Below are 18,101 nucleotides of genomic sequence, written 5' to 3' on the forward strand. Positions count from 1 at the left end.
AAAGATTCGATATAAATAAATTTAATTGTAAAACCAATTTTCTATAAATAAGAAATCAAAGTAATAATAAAACATATAGATATAAATAAACCTATTTTTATATCATATTAAAAATCATTTATTTAATAAATTTTATTTAATTTTATTTTATTTTTTTTAAAATATTTTTTTTTAAATTTTTTTTTTTAAAAAAAGGCTCGGGTTCGTTTTTTTTTTTTTTTTTTTTTTTTATAAACGAATATTTAATTTTTTTTTATTTTTTTTAATTTTTTTTTTTACCCACAGTCATTTATATCAAATTATTTGTTTATTTTTTTTTTTTGTTAAATAATATTAAATAAAAATGACTGATTTTGTAAGAGGTAAAAACCAACATAAAATTATTTCAGAAAAGAAAGATGATGATGAGTTAGTTAGTACAAAAAGACTTAACCCAAAAAGAAGTAATTTTTCAGATAAAAATAATAGTATTAAAAAGAAACAAAAAACATCAAAAACCACCTCGGCAATTATTAAAGATGAAGATGAAATTGTTTCAAGCGACAACGAAAATGAAAACACCACAGTTTCAATTGAAGAAGAAAAAGACAGAAACCTTTTCTCATCAGTTTACCATACTTTAAAGAATAAAAAGAAATCAAAATTAACCAATAAAATCGAAAAACTCACCCCAACCCAACTTAAAGAGTACTTAAACGAACCATCAAATGTTTTAAATAAAAAAGAAGAAGCCGATGCAAAGAAATTATTACCATTTTTAAAGAAAAATATCCCAAAATCTGCTTGTAGATTATTTAAAAAAGTAAGTGGAGTTTATATTTATTTTTTTAATAATAATTTGAATCATAATATTTTTTATGTTTTATCATATTTTTTTATTTTTTTTAAAATAATAATTTCCAAATATTTTTTCGTTTTTATTAAAAATTATTTTATTATTATATAATAGGATATTCATAAAGGTATGGTTGTATTGGGTTCATTTGAATCAGTTTCAGAAATTGATATTACAATTAGTTTACCATTTGGATTAAAGGGTTATATTAAATTTAATGAAATTTCAGATTCATTTACCGAATGGATGAAAAAGACATTAGAAAGAGAGGAAGAGAATGTTAAATCTACCAATTTTAGAAAAATGAAAATTATTTCTGATCAAGTTAGAAAGATGTTTTACAAAGGCCAAATTATTAAAGTTGCCATTGCAGGTTTTACCGATCATCATACCATCGAAGGTCTCCATTGTTCAATGAGACCAGAAGTTGTAAATAGTGGTTCATCAATGGAAACATTTACTGAAAACATGACTATTCATGGTGCCGTTCAATCAATCGAAGATAAAGGTTATATCGTTTCATTTGGTTCAAAAGATTATACTGGTTTCATCGAATTTTCAAACACTAATTACTATTACCCAGGTCAAACTGATGAAAAACAAAACGATCTTTTTGTCGGTCAACCAATTGAAGCTTTAATTGACTCTATCGATAAAGATACCAAAACATTTAAATTAACACTTTCACATTCATTAGTTTCAAGAGCAACTGTAAGTATATTTATAAAAAAAAAATTCTAAAACATATAAATTAACATTTATTTTTTTTTAATATTTAGGTTAAAGACTCATCAGTTATCACTATGGACTCAATTAAAGCTGGTATGTTAGTTGAAACTAAAGTAATAGCAGTTATTGGCGGTGGTTTACATTTAGGATTTTTAGATTTCTTTGCTGGTGATGTTGAACTTTTACACTTAAATAATCCACTTGACAATTATAAAGATAATCAAAATGTTAAAGCAAGAATTATTTTTGTTGATCAAGTTAATAAGAGAATTGGTCTTTCAACATTACCACATATTATGGGTTATAAACCATATCCATTTGGTACCTTTAAAAAAGGTCAAATCTTTGATTTCAACTCTTTAACCGTAGAAAGAATTGAACCATTAGAAATGATTCTTGCATGTCCATCAACTGTAGTTTCAAGTAAACCACAAACAATCAAAGGTTATGTTCACATTGAAGAATTAGAAAGTGGTGTAGTCAATTTAAATAAAGCCTCAAATCAATTCAAAAAAGGTGAAGCTTTCAACAAGAAATGTAGAATCAAACATTTAGATTATTTAGATGGTATGGTTACTTTTACTGCCCGTACTAGAGAATTAGAAAAGAAATTTTTCTCTTACAACGATATTGAATGCGGTATGATTACAACAGGTATTATTAAATATATTAGAGAGGAATCAGTTGAAATCGAATTAGCCCCATCAATTCATGGTGTTGTTCCAAAAACCCATTTAGCCGATGTTGCCATCACAAATACCTCAACATTCTTTAAACTTGGTTCCACTGTTAAAGTTCGTGTCATTAGTGTTGACCCAGATAAAAAACGTCTTCAATTAACTCTTAAAAAATCACTTATTCAATCAGAATATCCAATTATTACCGATAAAAATACAACCCCAGCTGGTCTCATCTCCCATGGTATCATTACTAAAACAACTAGATACCTCGTTTTCGTTAGTTTTTATAATAATAGTTTTGGTGTAGTCGAATCTCAAAACCTTTCATTAACTCCAATCCAATCAGTTCAAAAACAATTCCCAATTGGCCGTACTGTTTTAGTTAAATCACTTTCATCTGATAATTCAAAACCAGGTTTATCATTAACAATGATAATAGATGATAAAGATTTTGAAAGTCAACAAAAAATTTTAATAAATAATAATTTAAATAATAAACAAGTTGATCAACAAGAAGAAGAAGAACAAGAAGAACAAGAAGAAGAACAACAAGAAGAACAAGTTGAAGAAGAGCAACAAGAGGAAGTAGAGCAAGAAGAACAAGAAGAAGAAAAAGTAGCAGAGGAAAAAGTGAAAAAAGTAGAACCAAAAAATAAAAAAGATAAACAAAATACAAACAACAAAAAAGTAGAAAAATCAAAGGTTAATAACGTTAAATCAACTCCTAAACCAAAAACAAATAAAAAAAAGTAAAATAAATTTTTTATTTTAAAAATTAATATACAAAAAAAAATAATAAACACACCTTTTTAAAAATGTAATTTTTTCGATATTTTTAATTTTTATTAGAACTTTTTTTTTATAAATTATTGTTTCTTTTAATTATTGTACAATAAACACCCTGTACAGTTTCTTTATAATTAATTTTATAAATGGATATTTTTTATTTCTCTAAATATTACATCATTTATTTTGTTTTTTTATTTAATAGTTTTTTAAATATATTACATAATTTTACGTTATAGTCCGAGCTACAAACATATAGAATACTAATTAAATCTTCTGTAAGATTTAATTTATCCAAAAATAAATGATTACCGCTGAATGTATAAATTCCACTGATAGTGTCTGGTAGTGATATAATTGTTCCTTTTCCTTTAATGATAAATGATTGAAGAGATAATGGTAACCATTCAGTTGATATATCTTGATTAAAATGTGATCCTACTTCGAGCAATTCAATAGAGTTAGGGAGAACCTGAGGTTCAATTTTTTTTGCATAGTTGAATGATAAATTTACAAGGGTTGGAGGTAAAACATTTGGTTTAATTGCAACATCGAAATCGAAAGCTGGTTCGAGAATTAGTGTTTTAATAAAATTCATTGAATAAAAAGAAATGCCAAATATTGAAATATTATCTACTTTTAAATAATCGATATTTGAAGGAATTGATTGGGGATTGGAAATAACAAAATCATTTGATAGAGCTGGCAATGTATATTTTGAAATGGATGATGGTGCAACTTTTGAAATAAAATCAGGATGACATCCATTTATCTCTGTAACACTTGATGGAATAGAATTTGGTTCGAATGAGACTGATTTTGATACCTTTAGCTTTTTAAGAGAATTTGGTAATGAGTTTTTCTTTATGACAAAATTCGAGTTCTCTAGAGTTAAATGGGTAACTGAAGAAGGTAGTACTTGGGATAGATCAACATTTTTTGAATGTTTGTTTGAAATTTTGACCTTTAATAATCTCGGTGGGTTGATTGATTTTGGATATTTAAAATCACCTAGATACGCAGCACTAATTGACAACTTTGTTAAATTTGGAGATGGGAAAAACTTTAATTTCTTTTTATACCCAGTCATAAATCTATTTGAAATGGATAAAGTCTCTAAAGTTGTGGGTAAGCAACCTTCTTCTATACTTTGCGAAAAGCTAGTGCCAATTACAAGAGATTTTAGCCTTTGTTGTGGTAATATTGGAACTATTTTTTTAGAATCGTTGATAAAATAAAGCGGTTGATCAAAGCAGTTTCCAAATTGGATAGAGACTAGATTTGATGGCAAATCTAAAGGCAACAATGGCTGATTAAAGTCATTTCCAAACACTATAGATTCTAAACTTTGTGGGAGAGCACCAGCAATTAATCTATGATTGAATCTATCACTTAGTTTTAAATATTTTAAATTTACTGGGAGAACACCCTCTTGAATTGGACTATCAAAATCACATCCCAAATTCAATGAAACCAAATTTCTGCTGTTTGTTGAATTAAATAGTTCGTGTAATGGCTGATTAAAAGAATATGATAGGATTAAAGTTTCGAGATGTGGTGTGATAAATTCTGCTTTAACTTTGCCTTGATATCTATATGGAAATTTAAATGTTTTTATTTTGAGATTCTTTGGAATCTTGAGATGTTTTCCTGGTGGTTGATTTCTAAAATCTCCTCCAATACCCATATCAACTTCCTCAGTGTTGGGAGGTAACCCTAATTTCTTTAAATTCCATGGCTCTTCTACACTCTTTAAATTTAACTCTATTGATCTTAAATAATCTATAAATTTATAATTACTATCACCTATAAACTTGTAGTATGATCTTTTATGATAATGAATATTGAATAGTTTAACAAAAAATAATATTTTCTTTTTTAAAAAAATAAATCTCCAAATTTTATAAAACAAAATTGAATTTTTTTCATTGTAACTTTCTGTATTATTATTATTATTGTTGTTTTTGTTGTTGTTGTTGTTATTAATATTAATATTGTTTATATTGTTTATATAATTGTCTATATTATCATTTTTATTATTTATATTATGATCTATATTATACATTTTTTAAGTAAAAAAAAATCAAAAAAAAAAAAATTTTATTTTTAAAAATTAATTTATTTTTTTATTTTTTTATTTTTTTTTTAATTTTGTTATTATTATTTATAAAAATATTTATATATCTTCATTTTATTCCTTTTAATATATTGCCTCAATGTTTTAAATAAATTGGTTATTTGAGCTTATTTTGGACAAAAATATTAAAAATAAAAAAATTTACTATTTTGTATTGTTAAACTAAAAAAGTAATTACTATGGCGAGGGAAATTTTTAAAAAAAAATTTTTTTATTTTTTTTTTTTTAATTTTTTATTTTTTTTTAAATTTTCAAATTTTTTTTTTTTTTTTTAATATTTATTATTTTTTAACAAATAAACTTCAATTCGATTTTTTTTTTGGAAAAGGAAAGAAAGAAAAAAAGTTAGATTCTTTTTTTTTATCATTCCTAAATATATTTTTTATTTTTTTTATTTATATACATATATAAATAATTCAATTAAAAAAAAAAAAAAAGAAAATGTCAACTTCAAATTTAATGAAAAATAGAGGTGCAAGTTCACCAACTCCAAATAAGCAATATTTGTCTTTATTGGTTGCCGATACAATTATAGCATTTGTAAATTGGAGTTTTGTTGTAGAGTTTATTTCAGTAATTTGGTTTTTCCCAATGGGTTTCATGGGTTTCACTGGTTGGGAAGCAGCATTAGTCGCAATTTACACACCAATTCTTTTGGGTATTGGCTTTATCAATAGACTTGTATCACGTTTCAATCTTCCAATTCGTCTTTTTGCTCAAATTTTGGGATTTCTTGCAATTTACCCATACATGATCGACAAATCAAAAATCAAAAATGATGAATTTGGTATTTTTTCAAGCCCACATGTCACTAAGACCTTTTTCATTTCAGTAGCAGTCGCAATTGATTGGTTAGCACAATGCAATTCTTTTGCAAATATTAAAACTCCAATTCGTCGTGATCGTGGTGCTTATGCATACGCAATTGCCATCGCACTTCATGCAATTATTCGTCTTGGTTACCTTACAGTTAACCCATTCATGACTTGGTCAAGTTGGATCATTTTTGGTATGATTTTGGTAGTTGTAGCCTTTGTTATTTTAATGCGTGAAAATATTAATCTCACAGAAGAAAGAAAGAGTAATGCACTTTTCCAAGTTGAGCAAGATGCCGAAAATAGTTCTGCTATTGTCACTGGTATTTCATTTGGTGGTGTTATTTTTGCTAATCAATTATTATTCTCTACTCATGGTGTTATTCCACGTTGGACCAACCTCAATCCATTCCCATATGGTATCATCGTTGTATTTGGTGTTATTGCTGGTATTTTACTTACCAAAAAGAAAGAATTAATCACTTCAAGAAACTACTTTATCTCTGCACTTGTTTTATCTACCATTTTCGGCTGGTGCTCTGGCTCTGTTTCATATTTTGTTGGTATTATTGGTCTTCTTTGTGGTACTATTTTAGGTATTTTTGTCAACTCTCTTTGGATTGTTTTAATCGAAAAAGTTTCAAATACTGAAAAATTAGGTAAATTATTTGCCTCTGCAATGTTAACTTATACCGTTTTATTATTCTGGGCAATTTATGTTGTTTCATATGTATGTATAATATTATTATTTTTTTATTTTTTTTTTACTATTATCATTTTCATTTATATTAATTATTTTTATATTTAGAAATTTGTACCATGGTATTTAGGCTCAACTTTATTAAGAGAGCGTAATCAAACTTTAATTATCGCAACTATCTTATCAGCAGGTATTGCATTCTCTTATAAAGCATTAAGATCAAATAGAAAAGAAAAAACAGGTAGAGATCAACCAACTTTCCCAAATAAAGATGTTTTCAATATTGTCTTTGGTTTAATTGTTCTTCTTCTTTTAGTATCAGTCAACAGAGCTATTACCCACCCAACTGACTCAAGCATTGCTGGTTATCATTACAAGACCGATGCCACTGCTACCGCTGTTTCAAATACTGCTCCAACTGAAATTAAATCAATGATTTGGACCATTCATTTTGGTTATGATAATTTTGGTAGAAATAGTTTCCCAAATATTACTGATGCCATTAAAGAACAAGGTGTTAATGTTATTGGTTTATTAGAGTCTGATCTTTCAAGAGTTATGACCTCAAATAGAGATTTAGTCGAATGGTTGGCCAGTGAATTACATGTAAGATAATCCATATATTAATAATTTAAATATTTAATTTATTAATTTTTTTTTTTAATATTTCATAGATGTACAGTGATTTTGGTCCAGCTCCATCAGAAAATACATGGGGTTGCGCATTATTAACCGTTTTCCCAATTGTTTCATCAAATCATGTTATTTTACCATCACCAGAAGGTGAATTAGCATGTTTAATCGATGCAATTGTTTTAGTAGAAGAAAAACCAGTTAATATTATTGTTACTCACTTTGGTAATACCGAAGATGTTTTAGATAGAAAATTACAATCAGAAGGTGCCGCTCAAGTTGTCAAGAGTAAAGATAAGAATATGCCAGTTGTTTTCCTTAGTTATATCACAACCAAAATCAATAGTGAAAATTATAATACCATTAGATCCTCAGGTTTAGAAGATACAACTGACCAACGTCGTTATTGTGAATACATCTTTTACAAGAACTTACAAATGAATAAATTTATTAGAGTTTCTGCTGGTGATGTTAGTGATACCGAAAAACAAATTGCCTTCTTTAATTTAAAAAAATAATAAATTAACAATAATAAATAAATAAATAAATAATTTATAAAATAAATTTAATTAATTTAAAAATAAAAATTATGGTATAATAAAAATAAAAATAAAAATAAAAATAAAAATAAAAATAAAAATAAAAATAAAAATTAAAAAATTACAAATTATCATTTAAAAAATAAAATTAGTTTGTGTGTTTTTTTTTAATAATTTATTATAATGAATTTTGTGAAGGGTAGCATATAAACTTAAAAAAATATAAAAAAAAAAAAATGATTTGTGGGGATATTTTGATAATGTTTATGATTTAAATATAGACACCTCTTTTTTTTAAAAAATATAATATCCAATACTTTTTATTATAAAATTAATGCAATGGTAAAAAAAAAAAAGGGTAAATCAAATAGAAAAATACAACAAACACAAACACAAACACAACCACAACAACAAAAGTGCAAGGAAAATAATGTTGGATAAAAAAATAAAAATTATTATTGGTTTTATTTTTTTTATAATATATCACATTGTTTAAAAGAAAAAAAATATAAATAATTAAATATGAGATTACCCTAAAAAAAATAAAAATAAAAAAATGGAAAAAATGAACATAATAAATAAAAATATACCTTTATAAAATTAAATATATTATTGTGTTGTTGGTGTATGTTTTTAATATTGAAAATAAAATAATATTTCAAATAATATCAATTCAGTTTAATTAATTAATTTAATTAATTTGATTGTTTTACACAGAGGAAAAAATTGATAAAAAAAAAGGGGGGTTGAATTGAATTTTTTTACAATTAAATAAAAAAAAAAAAGAAAAAATATAAAAATAAACATGAAAAAAATCTATGATTATTTGTAATTTAACCTTGATTGTGATTTTATTTGTATTGTTATATAATACAAAAAAAAAAGTTTCTAATTCTCATTATGGGTGAGATAAGGTATGAATATAAAATATTTTGCCAATTTTTTTTTTTTCATTATGGGGGATAAAAAAATTTAGGCAAAATACACAACCCACTCATACAAATATTTTTAAATCAGTCATATTAAAAAAAAAAAAAAAGTTATAACCATAACCAAAATCAAACAAGATTTTTTGAGATTTAAAAAAAATTGTTTTTTTTTTAATTTTTTTAATTTTTTTTTCGTTAGAGTGAATGTGTAGAAATCTATGTTTCTCCTTTAAATTTTTTTTTTTTTTTTTTACTTTTGAGTATCACCACAAAGAGGGTAGGTGCCAATTTATAATTATTATGTTCACGTTTATTATTTTTATTATTATTATTTTTATTTGGTTGTTTTGTGTGAAGCTGATTGAGTAGAATTAAAATTTTTTTTTTTTTTTAAAAAATATTAAAAGCATGTTGAATTATAATGTAACATATTATCAATCATAAGCATATGGGCTATATACATCATCAACATCAAGGTTCACTATCATCTGCATTCTCACTCACTCTCCAATTATTAAAACTACTAGTAGTTTAAATAAATTTTTTTATTTTTTTTTTTTTTTTAAAATTGTTACACTTTATTATTTTTTTTTTTTTTTTTATTTTTAAAAGAGCTATTAAATCTCAAATCAAAAGAAATTTTTTAATTTTTTATTTTTTATTATTTTTTTTAAATTATATTTTTAAAAAAAAAAAACCAAAATTTTTTTATTTTTTTTATTTTTTAAAATTAGACAAAAAAAGAGATATTACACATTGTATTATTAGCAAAAAAATAAATAGAACAGTAATACCGCAACAAAAAGATAATATTTATAAATAATTAATATTAGTCACTGATTCTATTTATAAATAGTTTACAATTTATATAGTTATATATATAAAAATCAAATAAAGTATATATATAAAATATCATATATATAAAAATAGTTAATATATGTTTCATTAAAATATATAGTAAAAATAAAACAAAAAGATATTTTTAGGAGAAAGGAAGTTTAATTATTATCAATTATATCATTTCATCTAATTAGACTCGCACACCGCCACACAAATAAAAAACACACAAATTAATTAACACCACTACCCCACCATCACACAAACAACAAACAAACACTCACCCACCACACATATTAAACCACCCAAAGTTTTTTTATTTTTCTATTTATTTTTTTTTATTTAATTCAATTTTGTTTTGTTTTTATAAATATTTACATACACTAACCTATTAAATTAAAACTTTTATTATATTTAATTTCTATTATTATATTATAAAGTCACAACATCTTCAATTATAGAAAGATCTCAATAATTTTATTATATATTTCAGTTTATAAATAATATTTAAAATTTTTTTTTTTTATAAAATAATAAAAAAAAAAAGTGCAACAAACCAAAAACTTTATTATATATAAATAATAAAATTAAACATATATTATATTTAGTGTGTTTTTTATATATGTTTATGTTTCTATAGTTTTTTTTTTTATTTTTTTTATTTTTTTTCTTTTAAATATTGTAAATGTACATGTATATAGTTTTAAAAATCAATTTTAATTAATAATATAATTAATAATAATAATAATAACCTAATATAAATATAAATATAATATAATATAATATATAATAAATATGGAGCCAAGCCAACTCGGATATGAACATTTTCAAGCACAAATGGAAGCAGACTGTTTACCAACTCCATCAATAACAATGTTTAATGTACCTGATAATAATGCAATTCCATTACCAATTGGTTTTGAAAATTTAAGTATTCACAGTGGTAATAATTCACCAATTAACACAACGATTCATCAACAACAACAAATACAACAACAAATGCAACAACAACACCAACAAAAACAACAAATACAACAACAAATGCAACAACAAGAACAAATTCAACAACTTCAACAACAGCTACAACAACAAATTCAACAACAACAACAACAAATTCAACAACAAGAAAAGCAACAACAACAAATTCAACAACAGCAACAACAACAACAACAACAACAAATTCAGCAACAACAACAACAACAACAAAATGGTGATCATAATGGCACAAATAAAAGTATAAATGGCAATAAAGATAGTAATGATAATATACATAATAATAATAATAACAATAATAGTAATAATAATAAAAATGAAATAATTAAAGATAAAAAAGAAGAAAATGAAATTAAAAAGAAAGAAATTTTACAACAATTAATGCCACCACCACCACCAATAAATGATTCAAGTAATTATAATGAAAATATATCATATTTTGTATATGGCTCCCAATTTACAGTACCAAGAAGATATTCAATTGTAAAATGTATAGGTCATGGTGCATATGGTGTTGTATGTTCAGCTAGAGACAATTTAACCGGTGAAAAAGTTGCAATTAAAAAAATTAGTAAAGCATTTGACAATTTAAAGGATACCAAACGAACTCTAAGAGAAATCCATCTTTTAAGACACTTTAAACACGAAAATTTAATATCTGTTAAAGATATACTGAAACCAAATAGCAAGGATACATTTGATGATGTATATTTGGTTTCAGAATTGATGGATACCGATCTTCATCAAATTATTTCATCTCCACAACCTTTATCAGATGATCACTGCCAATACTTTGTCTACCAAATGTTAAGAGGTCTTAAACATATTCACTCTGCAAATGTACTTCATAGAGATTTAAAGCCAAGCAACCTATTAATCAACGAAGATTGTCTCTTAAAGATTTGTGATTTGGGTTTAGCTCGTGTTGAAGATGCCACTCACCAAGGTTTTATGACTGAATATGTTGCAACTCGTTGGTATAGAGCCCCAGAAGTAATTTTATCCTGGAATAAATATACAAAAGCTATTGATATTTGGTCTGTCGGTTGTATTTTTGCAGAGCTATTAGGTAGAAAACCATTATTCCAAGGAAAAGATTGTAAGTTTACACATTTAGATTAATTTTTTTTTCAAATTTCAAATTTATTAATTTTATTTTATTTTATTACAATACCTAATTCAAGATATTCATCAAATTACATTGATTATTGAAACTATTGGGTCACCATCAGAAGAAGATATTAGTAATATTGCAAATGAGCAAGCACGTCAATTCATTAGAAATATGGGCTATGTGCCAAAAGTTAATTTTGCAAATCTATTCCCAAAAGCAAACCCCGATGCTATTAATCTATTAGAAAGAATGTTATGCTTTGATCCAAATAAAAGATTAACAGTAGAAGATGCATTGTCACATCCATATTTTTCCACATTACACGATCCATCCGATGAACCAATTTGTTTACATAAATTCAATTTAAGTTTTGAATCGTGGGATTTAAATAGAGAACTCTTAAAAGAATTAATATATAACGAAATGTTGTACTACCATCCAGATCCAAATGATAGCACCATGGTTTACACCGATTTAAATAATCCTGCCTTTAATATTCAAAGTTTTCAAAATAATAGCAATGACCTTTTTAATTTATTCCAACAACAAAAATTCCAATTACAACAACAAATCAAAAATTAATAAAATTTAAAATTAATAAATTTTAATTTGAACTTTTATTATAAATATAAATATAAATATAAATAATAATATATAGAATCCCTAAAAATCAATTTTGGTAAAAAAAAAAAAAAAAAAAATAATATAATTATTAAAAATATAATAGTAGTAGTAGTCAATAAATCATAAATAATTATATTTCACATGTAGAAAAAAAAAACAAAAAAATAATATTAGTTTAATAGTAAAAAATAAAGAGAATAATAATATTTCTATTTTATTTAATTTTAAATAGAAAATATAAAAAAAGAAATAATAAAATAATTTATTTAATAGTTTTTTAGAAAATTATTTAGTTTCAAATTTATATAAAAATAAACCCACGTTTACACACACACACCAAATCTATTTTAAACAAATAATATTTTCTTTTTTTATTTTTTTTTTTTTTTATTTTTTTTAATTTTTTTTTTAATTATTTTTATTTTTTTTATTTTTTTTTATTTTTTATATAATTTTAACATTTTAATAAATGGTTTAAAAATAAAAAATAATATTTAAACAGATAAATTAGAGTTTAACCTATATTTAAACTTTATCGCCTCAATAAAATTATAATATAGTTTAATAATTTTTTTATGTAAAAAAAAAAAAGATATTAGATAAAAAAATAGTTTTAAAACTACTATTTTTTATTTTAATTATTAAATATTATTTTTTGTTAATAATAAAAACCAATATAATAATAATAATAATAAATAAATAAAAAAGAAATGATAAAAAAAGATATAATATTAATAATTTTAGTAGTATTACATTTATTTTTCTTGGTTTCAATTTTAAGAATACCTTCAGTATCACCACCAATAACAAATAATAAAAATTATAAAGAAAATATCCAGCACCAACAAAACATTCACGAAAGTGGTTTATTAACAAAAGATATAGTTAAAGAGAATAACAATAATAATACTCCAACAACAACACCAATACCAACAACAATTAAAAAGCAAAATGATATTCTAATAAATGATAAAAATAATAATAACAAAAATAAAAATAATAATAAAAATGAAATTAATATAGAAATTAATAAAGAAGATATAGATTCTAGAGAAATTAATAAAAACAAAATTAATAATAATGGTAATGATAATAATACCAATAACAATATTAAAATTAAACTAAATGAAAAAAATGTTTATGTTACATTTACAAACAATGCACAATATATAAAAGGAATTATAGCATTAAGAATGTCAATGATAAAGAGTGACTGTAAATATGGTTTAATAGTATTTGTAACTAAAGAGGTTCCAGAAGCAGAAAGGGTACCACTACGTTTATTAGATTGTGATGTTAGAGAGATCAATATGGTCGATATTCCAAAGGAAGTAACAGTTCAAATCGAAAGATGGAGACCTGCATTCACCAAATTCCGTGCTTGGCAATTAACAGAGTTTGAAAAAGTAATCTGGTTAGATTCTGATATGTTATTAATGAAATCTTTAGATCATTTATTCGATCTTGTAGATCCAAGTAACCCAAAGCTTTTATACGCTGCTGTTGATGCCGATGCAAATAGCTGCCAATATCAACCGGATAGATTAAAACTTATTAATAGTGGTATTATGGTCCTATCCCCCGCATTAGATGTTTATAATATGTTGGTGGATGGAATGGTAGTAGTTAGTAAACTTCCAAATCAAGTAAATGTAAATGATCAAGATGTTATTAATTCAACTCTTAATTGGAAGCCTCTCAGCTATCCCGATTATGGTGTTCAAATTAATCATTGTGAATGTGAAGATTCTAGACTTTGGAATTTCCAATCAACTTATTTTATTCACTATACTGCAGGCCTTAAAGAATTACCAAAACCATGGAAACTATTAGATTTAAAGAGCTCTGAAATAGCAAACGATTTATTATCGCCCATGCCAAAATGTATTCAACAACTATATCATACCTGGTTAGATACTTATAATGCTGGAATTGACCAAATAGACACAATCGTAAAATTAAAATCAAAATAAAACTTTATTATTTATTAAAAAAAAAAAACAACTTCATATCTTTGTAAAAAAGAAAATATATTTAGGTTTGATTATAAATAAATATTTTTTTAAAAAATATTTATAAAATATTTTATTAAGGTAATAGACCAATATTCAAAAAGCTCTTTTTTGATAATCTTTGAAATTTTTTGGAACCTCATTCAATTTCTCTTTTATAAATGTCTTCTTTTCCTGAGTTGATTTTACCTAAATTCAGATTTTGTTAGCTCCAAAAAGTTATTTACAAATTTTTTAATGAAAAACAAAATAATATTTGATCGTAATTGCAAACTTAAAATATTTATTCTTTCTTAAAGACTGTTCATAGATCAATTAGTTTGATGGTGTGTCTTTGCTAATGTTTGGGAATATATATATGTTCATTGAAAAGCTAAATATAATATATTCAAACAAAAAAACTTTATTTTATTATAAATTCAAAAAAAATTATATTTTCAAAAAAAACTCTCACTAATTTTAAACACAACTCTTTTTTTTTATTTTTTTTTTATTATTTTTTTTTTTTATTATTAATTCATTATTTATTCATATTATATATAATTTAATAGAAAATAATATTAATTAAAATTCAAGCAAACAAATAAATAGGTAATTATATATATATATATATATTTTATGTAATAAAAAAATATTAACGAATTTTTATCCCTACTTATATAGTCAGCTTAAATTTTATTGCTTCCATTCAATTCTATTACAGATTACTCAATATTGTTCATCCTTTTTTATACACATTTTAAATAATAATAAAAAAATGGAATATTATTTATTAATAGTTGTACTTTGTGTTGTCTTCATTTGCTTATATTCATATTATAAATTTTACTTAAACACCAACGGCAACACTAATAACTGCACCAACAAAGATGATAGCTGCAAATCAAAAACCCATAATTCATATTCACTAAATCAAAATAATAATAATTGGGCACAATCACATCATCAATCACAATATTCTACACCAAATAATCAAAATAATAATAGGGCATCACAATATAATAATAATATTTCGGCAACACAAAATAATTATACTTGGGCACCATCACATAATCAATCACAACATTCTTCACAAAATAATTGGGCATCACAATATAACACAGATTCACAAGAATCATACAGGGCACAACCAAACAACTAAAATAATCCACCATTTAAAGCACAATCACACCCTCAATACCCATCCCATTCTAAAAAGGAATCTCGTTATGATTCCACTGGTGCCCCATCCTCTACACCAATTATTGCTAATCAAAAAATAATAATAACTCTGTATAGTAGTTTATCTCCCCAATACACCAAAATAGAGATCTTCCTTTAGCCTATCGACCCCAAATGAAAAATAATATTTATAATCAAAATTACCAAATAGAAAATTTTCAATTGGTAAAAATAGTCAACATCTACAAAGTTTAATCACCATAAGTATTTAGATGATAATCTCTACCAAATTTTCTCTGGCCAGTAGAGCATCAAATACTGGTACTAGGTGAAATAATATTTATTCAGTAAAGTTGGGTCTGGAAAACAAAATCTAGGAATTTAAATTTGTTCATTGATGATTCAATTAAAAAATGTATATTAAAATTATTTTCAACTCTATTAAGCTTCTCGAAATATTTTCAATAATAGAATACTGAAACATCAGTGTTATCGTCATAAAATTTTTAAAAAAAAAAATCTAATTCTAAAAACAAAATAAATTTAAAATAAATTTTTATTTAATTATAATACCTTTTTATTTATAATTTTGAATTTGATGGTTTTCATTCCATTTATTTTTATTTTATTTGTTTTTTGGTTGTAATTTTTTTATTATTTTTAATAATCATAAAATAATGTGCTGTTCAATTTAATTAAATTTTATACATTATTTTTTCTATCCTTTTTTTTCAGTTTAATTTTTTTTTTATTATTTTAATTTTAAGTTTTTTAATTCATTTTTTAAATTTAATTTTTTTTTTTAATAAATTTTTTTTTTTAATTACACACAAATATTAAAATAATTTTAATATTATTTAAATTTCAAAATGGATTGTCCCCATAAAAAAATGAATGTAACAGATATTTATCTTTACATAAACCCAGAGTTCTTTGATTACGATTATTTCCCAGCATTATCACCCTATCATTGTAATGCAACTTGCAAAGAAAAAATGAAAGTTTATTTCAAAGTATTATTGGAGTTACATTATAAATGGACCATGCAATATATAGAAGATGCTAGAGTAGTTGAAGATCTCAAAAGTGAAGAGAAAAAATCAATTCATTATCCAAACTTATTAGCCTATTACAGTTTTTTTGAAAATAGACCATTGGACGAAATTGCCGAAGAGAGAATGCTAAGGTTTTCTAAAGTTGGTTTATTGGATGGGAAGCCAGTAAGATTATGTGATCTACAAGGGGATACCAAATGTGATTTTGACGCAACAAATTTAGAAGAATATAAAAAACAAAAAGAAAATGAAAGAGAAAAAGAAGAAGAAAGGGAAAGGGAAAGGGAAAGAGAAATAGAAATAGAAAGAAGAAGAGAAATGGATTTTGAAAGAGAAATTAAAAGGGAAAGGGAAAGGGAAAGGGAAAAGGATTTTTACATCAATTAGATAAATAGCTATTTTATATTTAATATTATGTTTAATATAAAATCAAGTTTATTACAAATTTATAATGTTTATTATATACTAAATCCAACAACAAATAAACTTAATTATTAATATTATTTTTATTCCAATAAATTTTTTTTTTTTTTTTTTTTTTTTTTTTTTTAATTTATATATAAATTTTTTGTTTTCTAATCTTGGATTGGGTTTGAATTTAGTTTCTATATACTCTATTATTCTATCATTCTATTATTATAAGTTTTTTTTTATTTTGTTTATTTTCTAAAAATTATAGTTTTATTTTTTAATTATATTTATATATTTTATTTACTTTTTAAAAACTATATTGTATGCCCTTCATATTATTCATCACCAATACTATTTTATTTACATACTCTTTTTCTGAAATTTTTTTAACTCCTTGTTTTATTTCTTCAACCTCTTGTTTTATTTCTTATTAACAATATTATTAACTTGATCTTCTGATTTCTTTGGGAACCTTATTTCAAAATATTTTTTCTAAAATAACCATTGTGACAAATTCTCTAATTTGATCAATAGTAAAATTTCAGTTTTCATTTCCCTTTTCTTCATCCAAAAAAATTTGTGCTCTACTATAGTTTCCCTGGCAAATATAATGATATTCATCAAATAGTTGGATTAAATCACTAAAGTATAAATAATAAAAAAAAATAGAAAATATAATTATTTACCTTTAATGAAGCTAGTGATTAAAAATTATCGTTATCGTTTATCTTTTTTGGACCATCTGGAAGATTTTATAAAAAACGATAAAAATGGATAATCAAAAATAAAAAACAATAATTCGACTTTTTTGTATTGGTTGAGGTTTTTATTAATTAAAAAAGAAAATAATATTATATTATATTTTTAGATTAATGGTGATGTTCGAAATAAAGAGATCACCATTTTAAAGAAATTTAAAAAAAATTTAAATTTTTAAAATTAAATAAACTTTTTTTTTTTTTTTTTTTTTTTTTTCATTCAGCTATCATACCAATTTGATTATCATATAATGAACTACCAAATTCTTACTTTATTCCTTTTCTACAAAACATTATAAAATTAATTATAACAAAATAATATAAATGGAAAATGATTTCTTTAAAAGGCAGAC

The 18,101-nt window shown here is 23.5% G+C and overlaps 7 protein-coding genes across 7 annotated transcripts; 6 read left to right on the plus strand and 1 right to left on the minus strand.

The window, feature by feature from the left end:
- Window positions 1-343: 343 nt before the first annotated feature.
- Window positions 344-2,997, plus strand: DICPUDRAFT_29294 (uncharacterized protein; the record flags this gene model as incomplete). Its single annotated transcript, XM_003285390.1, has 3 exons — window positions 344-802; window positions 950-1,546; window positions 1,615-2,997. The coding sequence occupies 3 exons, from the start codon at window positions 344-346 to the stop codon at window positions 2,995-2,997; spliced, it is 2,439 nt and encodes an 812-aa protein (XP_003285438.1).
- A 92-nt stretch (window positions 2,998-3,089) lies between these two features.
- Window positions 3,090-5,095, minus strand: DICPUDRAFT_149339 (uncharacterized protein; the record flags this gene model as incomplete). The annotated part of the gene is made up of 2 exons (XM_003285410.1): window positions 3,090-3,095; window positions 3,284-5,095. The coding sequence occupies 2 exons, from the start codon at window positions 5,093-5,095 to the stop codon at window positions 3,090-3,092; spliced, it is 1,818 nt and encodes a 605-aa protein (XP_003285458.1).
- Window positions 5,096-5,496: 401 nt separating this feature from the next.
- On the plus strand, window positions 5,497-7,891 carry DICPUDRAFT_53556 (uncharacterized protein). Its single transcript, XM_003285391.1, has 3 exons — window positions 5,497-6,712; window positions 6,791-7,288; window positions 7,357-7,891. The coding sequence occupies exons 1-3, from the start codon at window positions 5,609-5,611 to the stop codon at window positions 7,831-7,833; spliced, it is 2,079 nt and encodes a 692-aa protein (XP_003285439.1). The 5' UTR covers window positions 5,497-5,608; the 3' UTR covers window positions 7,834-7,891.
- A 2,778-nt stretch (window positions 7,892-10,669) lies between these two features.
- Window positions 10,670-12,399, plus strand: DICPUDRAFT_53558 (extracellular signal-regulated protein kinase). Its single transcript, XM_003285392.1, has 2 exons — window positions 10,670-11,712; window positions 11,798-12,399. Exons 1-2 carry the CDS (start codon window positions 10,995-10,997, stop codon window positions 12,307-12,309), a joined length of 1,230 nt encoding a protein of 409 aa, XP_003285440.1. The 5' UTR covers window positions 10,670-10,994; the 3' UTR covers window positions 12,310-12,399.
- Window positions 12,400-13,061: 662 nt separating this feature from the next.
- On the plus strand, window positions 13,062-14,324 carry DICPUDRAFT_86718 (uncharacterized protein; the record flags this gene model as incomplete). Its single annotated transcript, XM_003285393.1, has 2 exons — window positions 13,062-13,212; window positions 13,375-14,324. 2 exons carry the CDS (start codon window positions 13,062-13,064, stop codon window positions 14,322-14,324), a joined length of 1,101 nt encoding a protein of 366 aa, XP_003285441.1.
- Window positions 14,325-15,120: 796 nt separating this feature from the next.
- On the plus strand, window positions 15,121-15,504 carry DICPUDRAFT_76386 (uncharacterized protein; the record flags this gene model as incomplete). The annotated part of the gene is made up of 1 exon (XM_003285394.1): window positions 15,121-15,504. The coding sequence occupies one exon, from the start codon at window positions 15,121-15,123 to the stop codon at window positions 15,502-15,504; it is 384 nt and encodes a 127-aa protein (XP_003285442.1).
- Window positions 15,505-16,426: 922 nt separating this feature from the next.
- DICPUDRAFT_23841 (uncharacterized protein) lies at window positions 16,427-16,807 on the plus strand (the record flags this gene model as incomplete). Its single annotated transcript, XM_003285395.1, has 1 exon — window positions 16,427-16,807. A coding segment is annotated over one exon (381 nt), but the record flags the coding sequence as incomplete, so codon positions are not given.
- Between the last annotated feature and the right edge of the window lie 1,294 nt (window positions 16,808-18,101).

This window comes from Dictyostelium purpureum (genome assembly GCF_000190715.1).
Source record: "Dictyostelium purpureum unplaced genomic scaffold DICPUscaffold_45, whole genome shotgun sequence".
NCBI classification, from domain to species: Eukaryota; Evosea; class Eumycetozoa; order Dictyosteliales; family Dictyosteliaceae; genus Dictyostelium; species Dictyostelium purpureum.

Coding starts and splice junctions, on each gene's coding strand:
- DICPUDRAFT_53556 (XM_003285391.1), top strand. CDS start 5,609: ATGTCAACTTCAAATTTAATGAAAAATAGAGGTGCAAGTTCACCAACT. Junction 6,713..6,790: donor CAATTTATGTTGTTTCATAT/GTATGTATAATA, acceptor TTTTATATTTAG/AAATTTGTACCATGGTATTT. Junction 7,289..7,356: donor GGTTGGCCAGTGAATTACAT/GTAAGATAATCC, acceptor AATATTTCATAG/ATGTACAGTGATTTTGGTCC.
- DICPUDRAFT_53558 (XM_003285392.1), top strand. CDS start 10,995: ATGCCACCACCACCACCAATAAATGATTCAAGTAATTATAATGAAAAT. Junction 11,713..11,797: donor ATTATTCCAAGGAAAAGATT/GTAAGTTTACAC, acceptor ACCTAATTCAAG/ATATTCATCAAATTACATTG.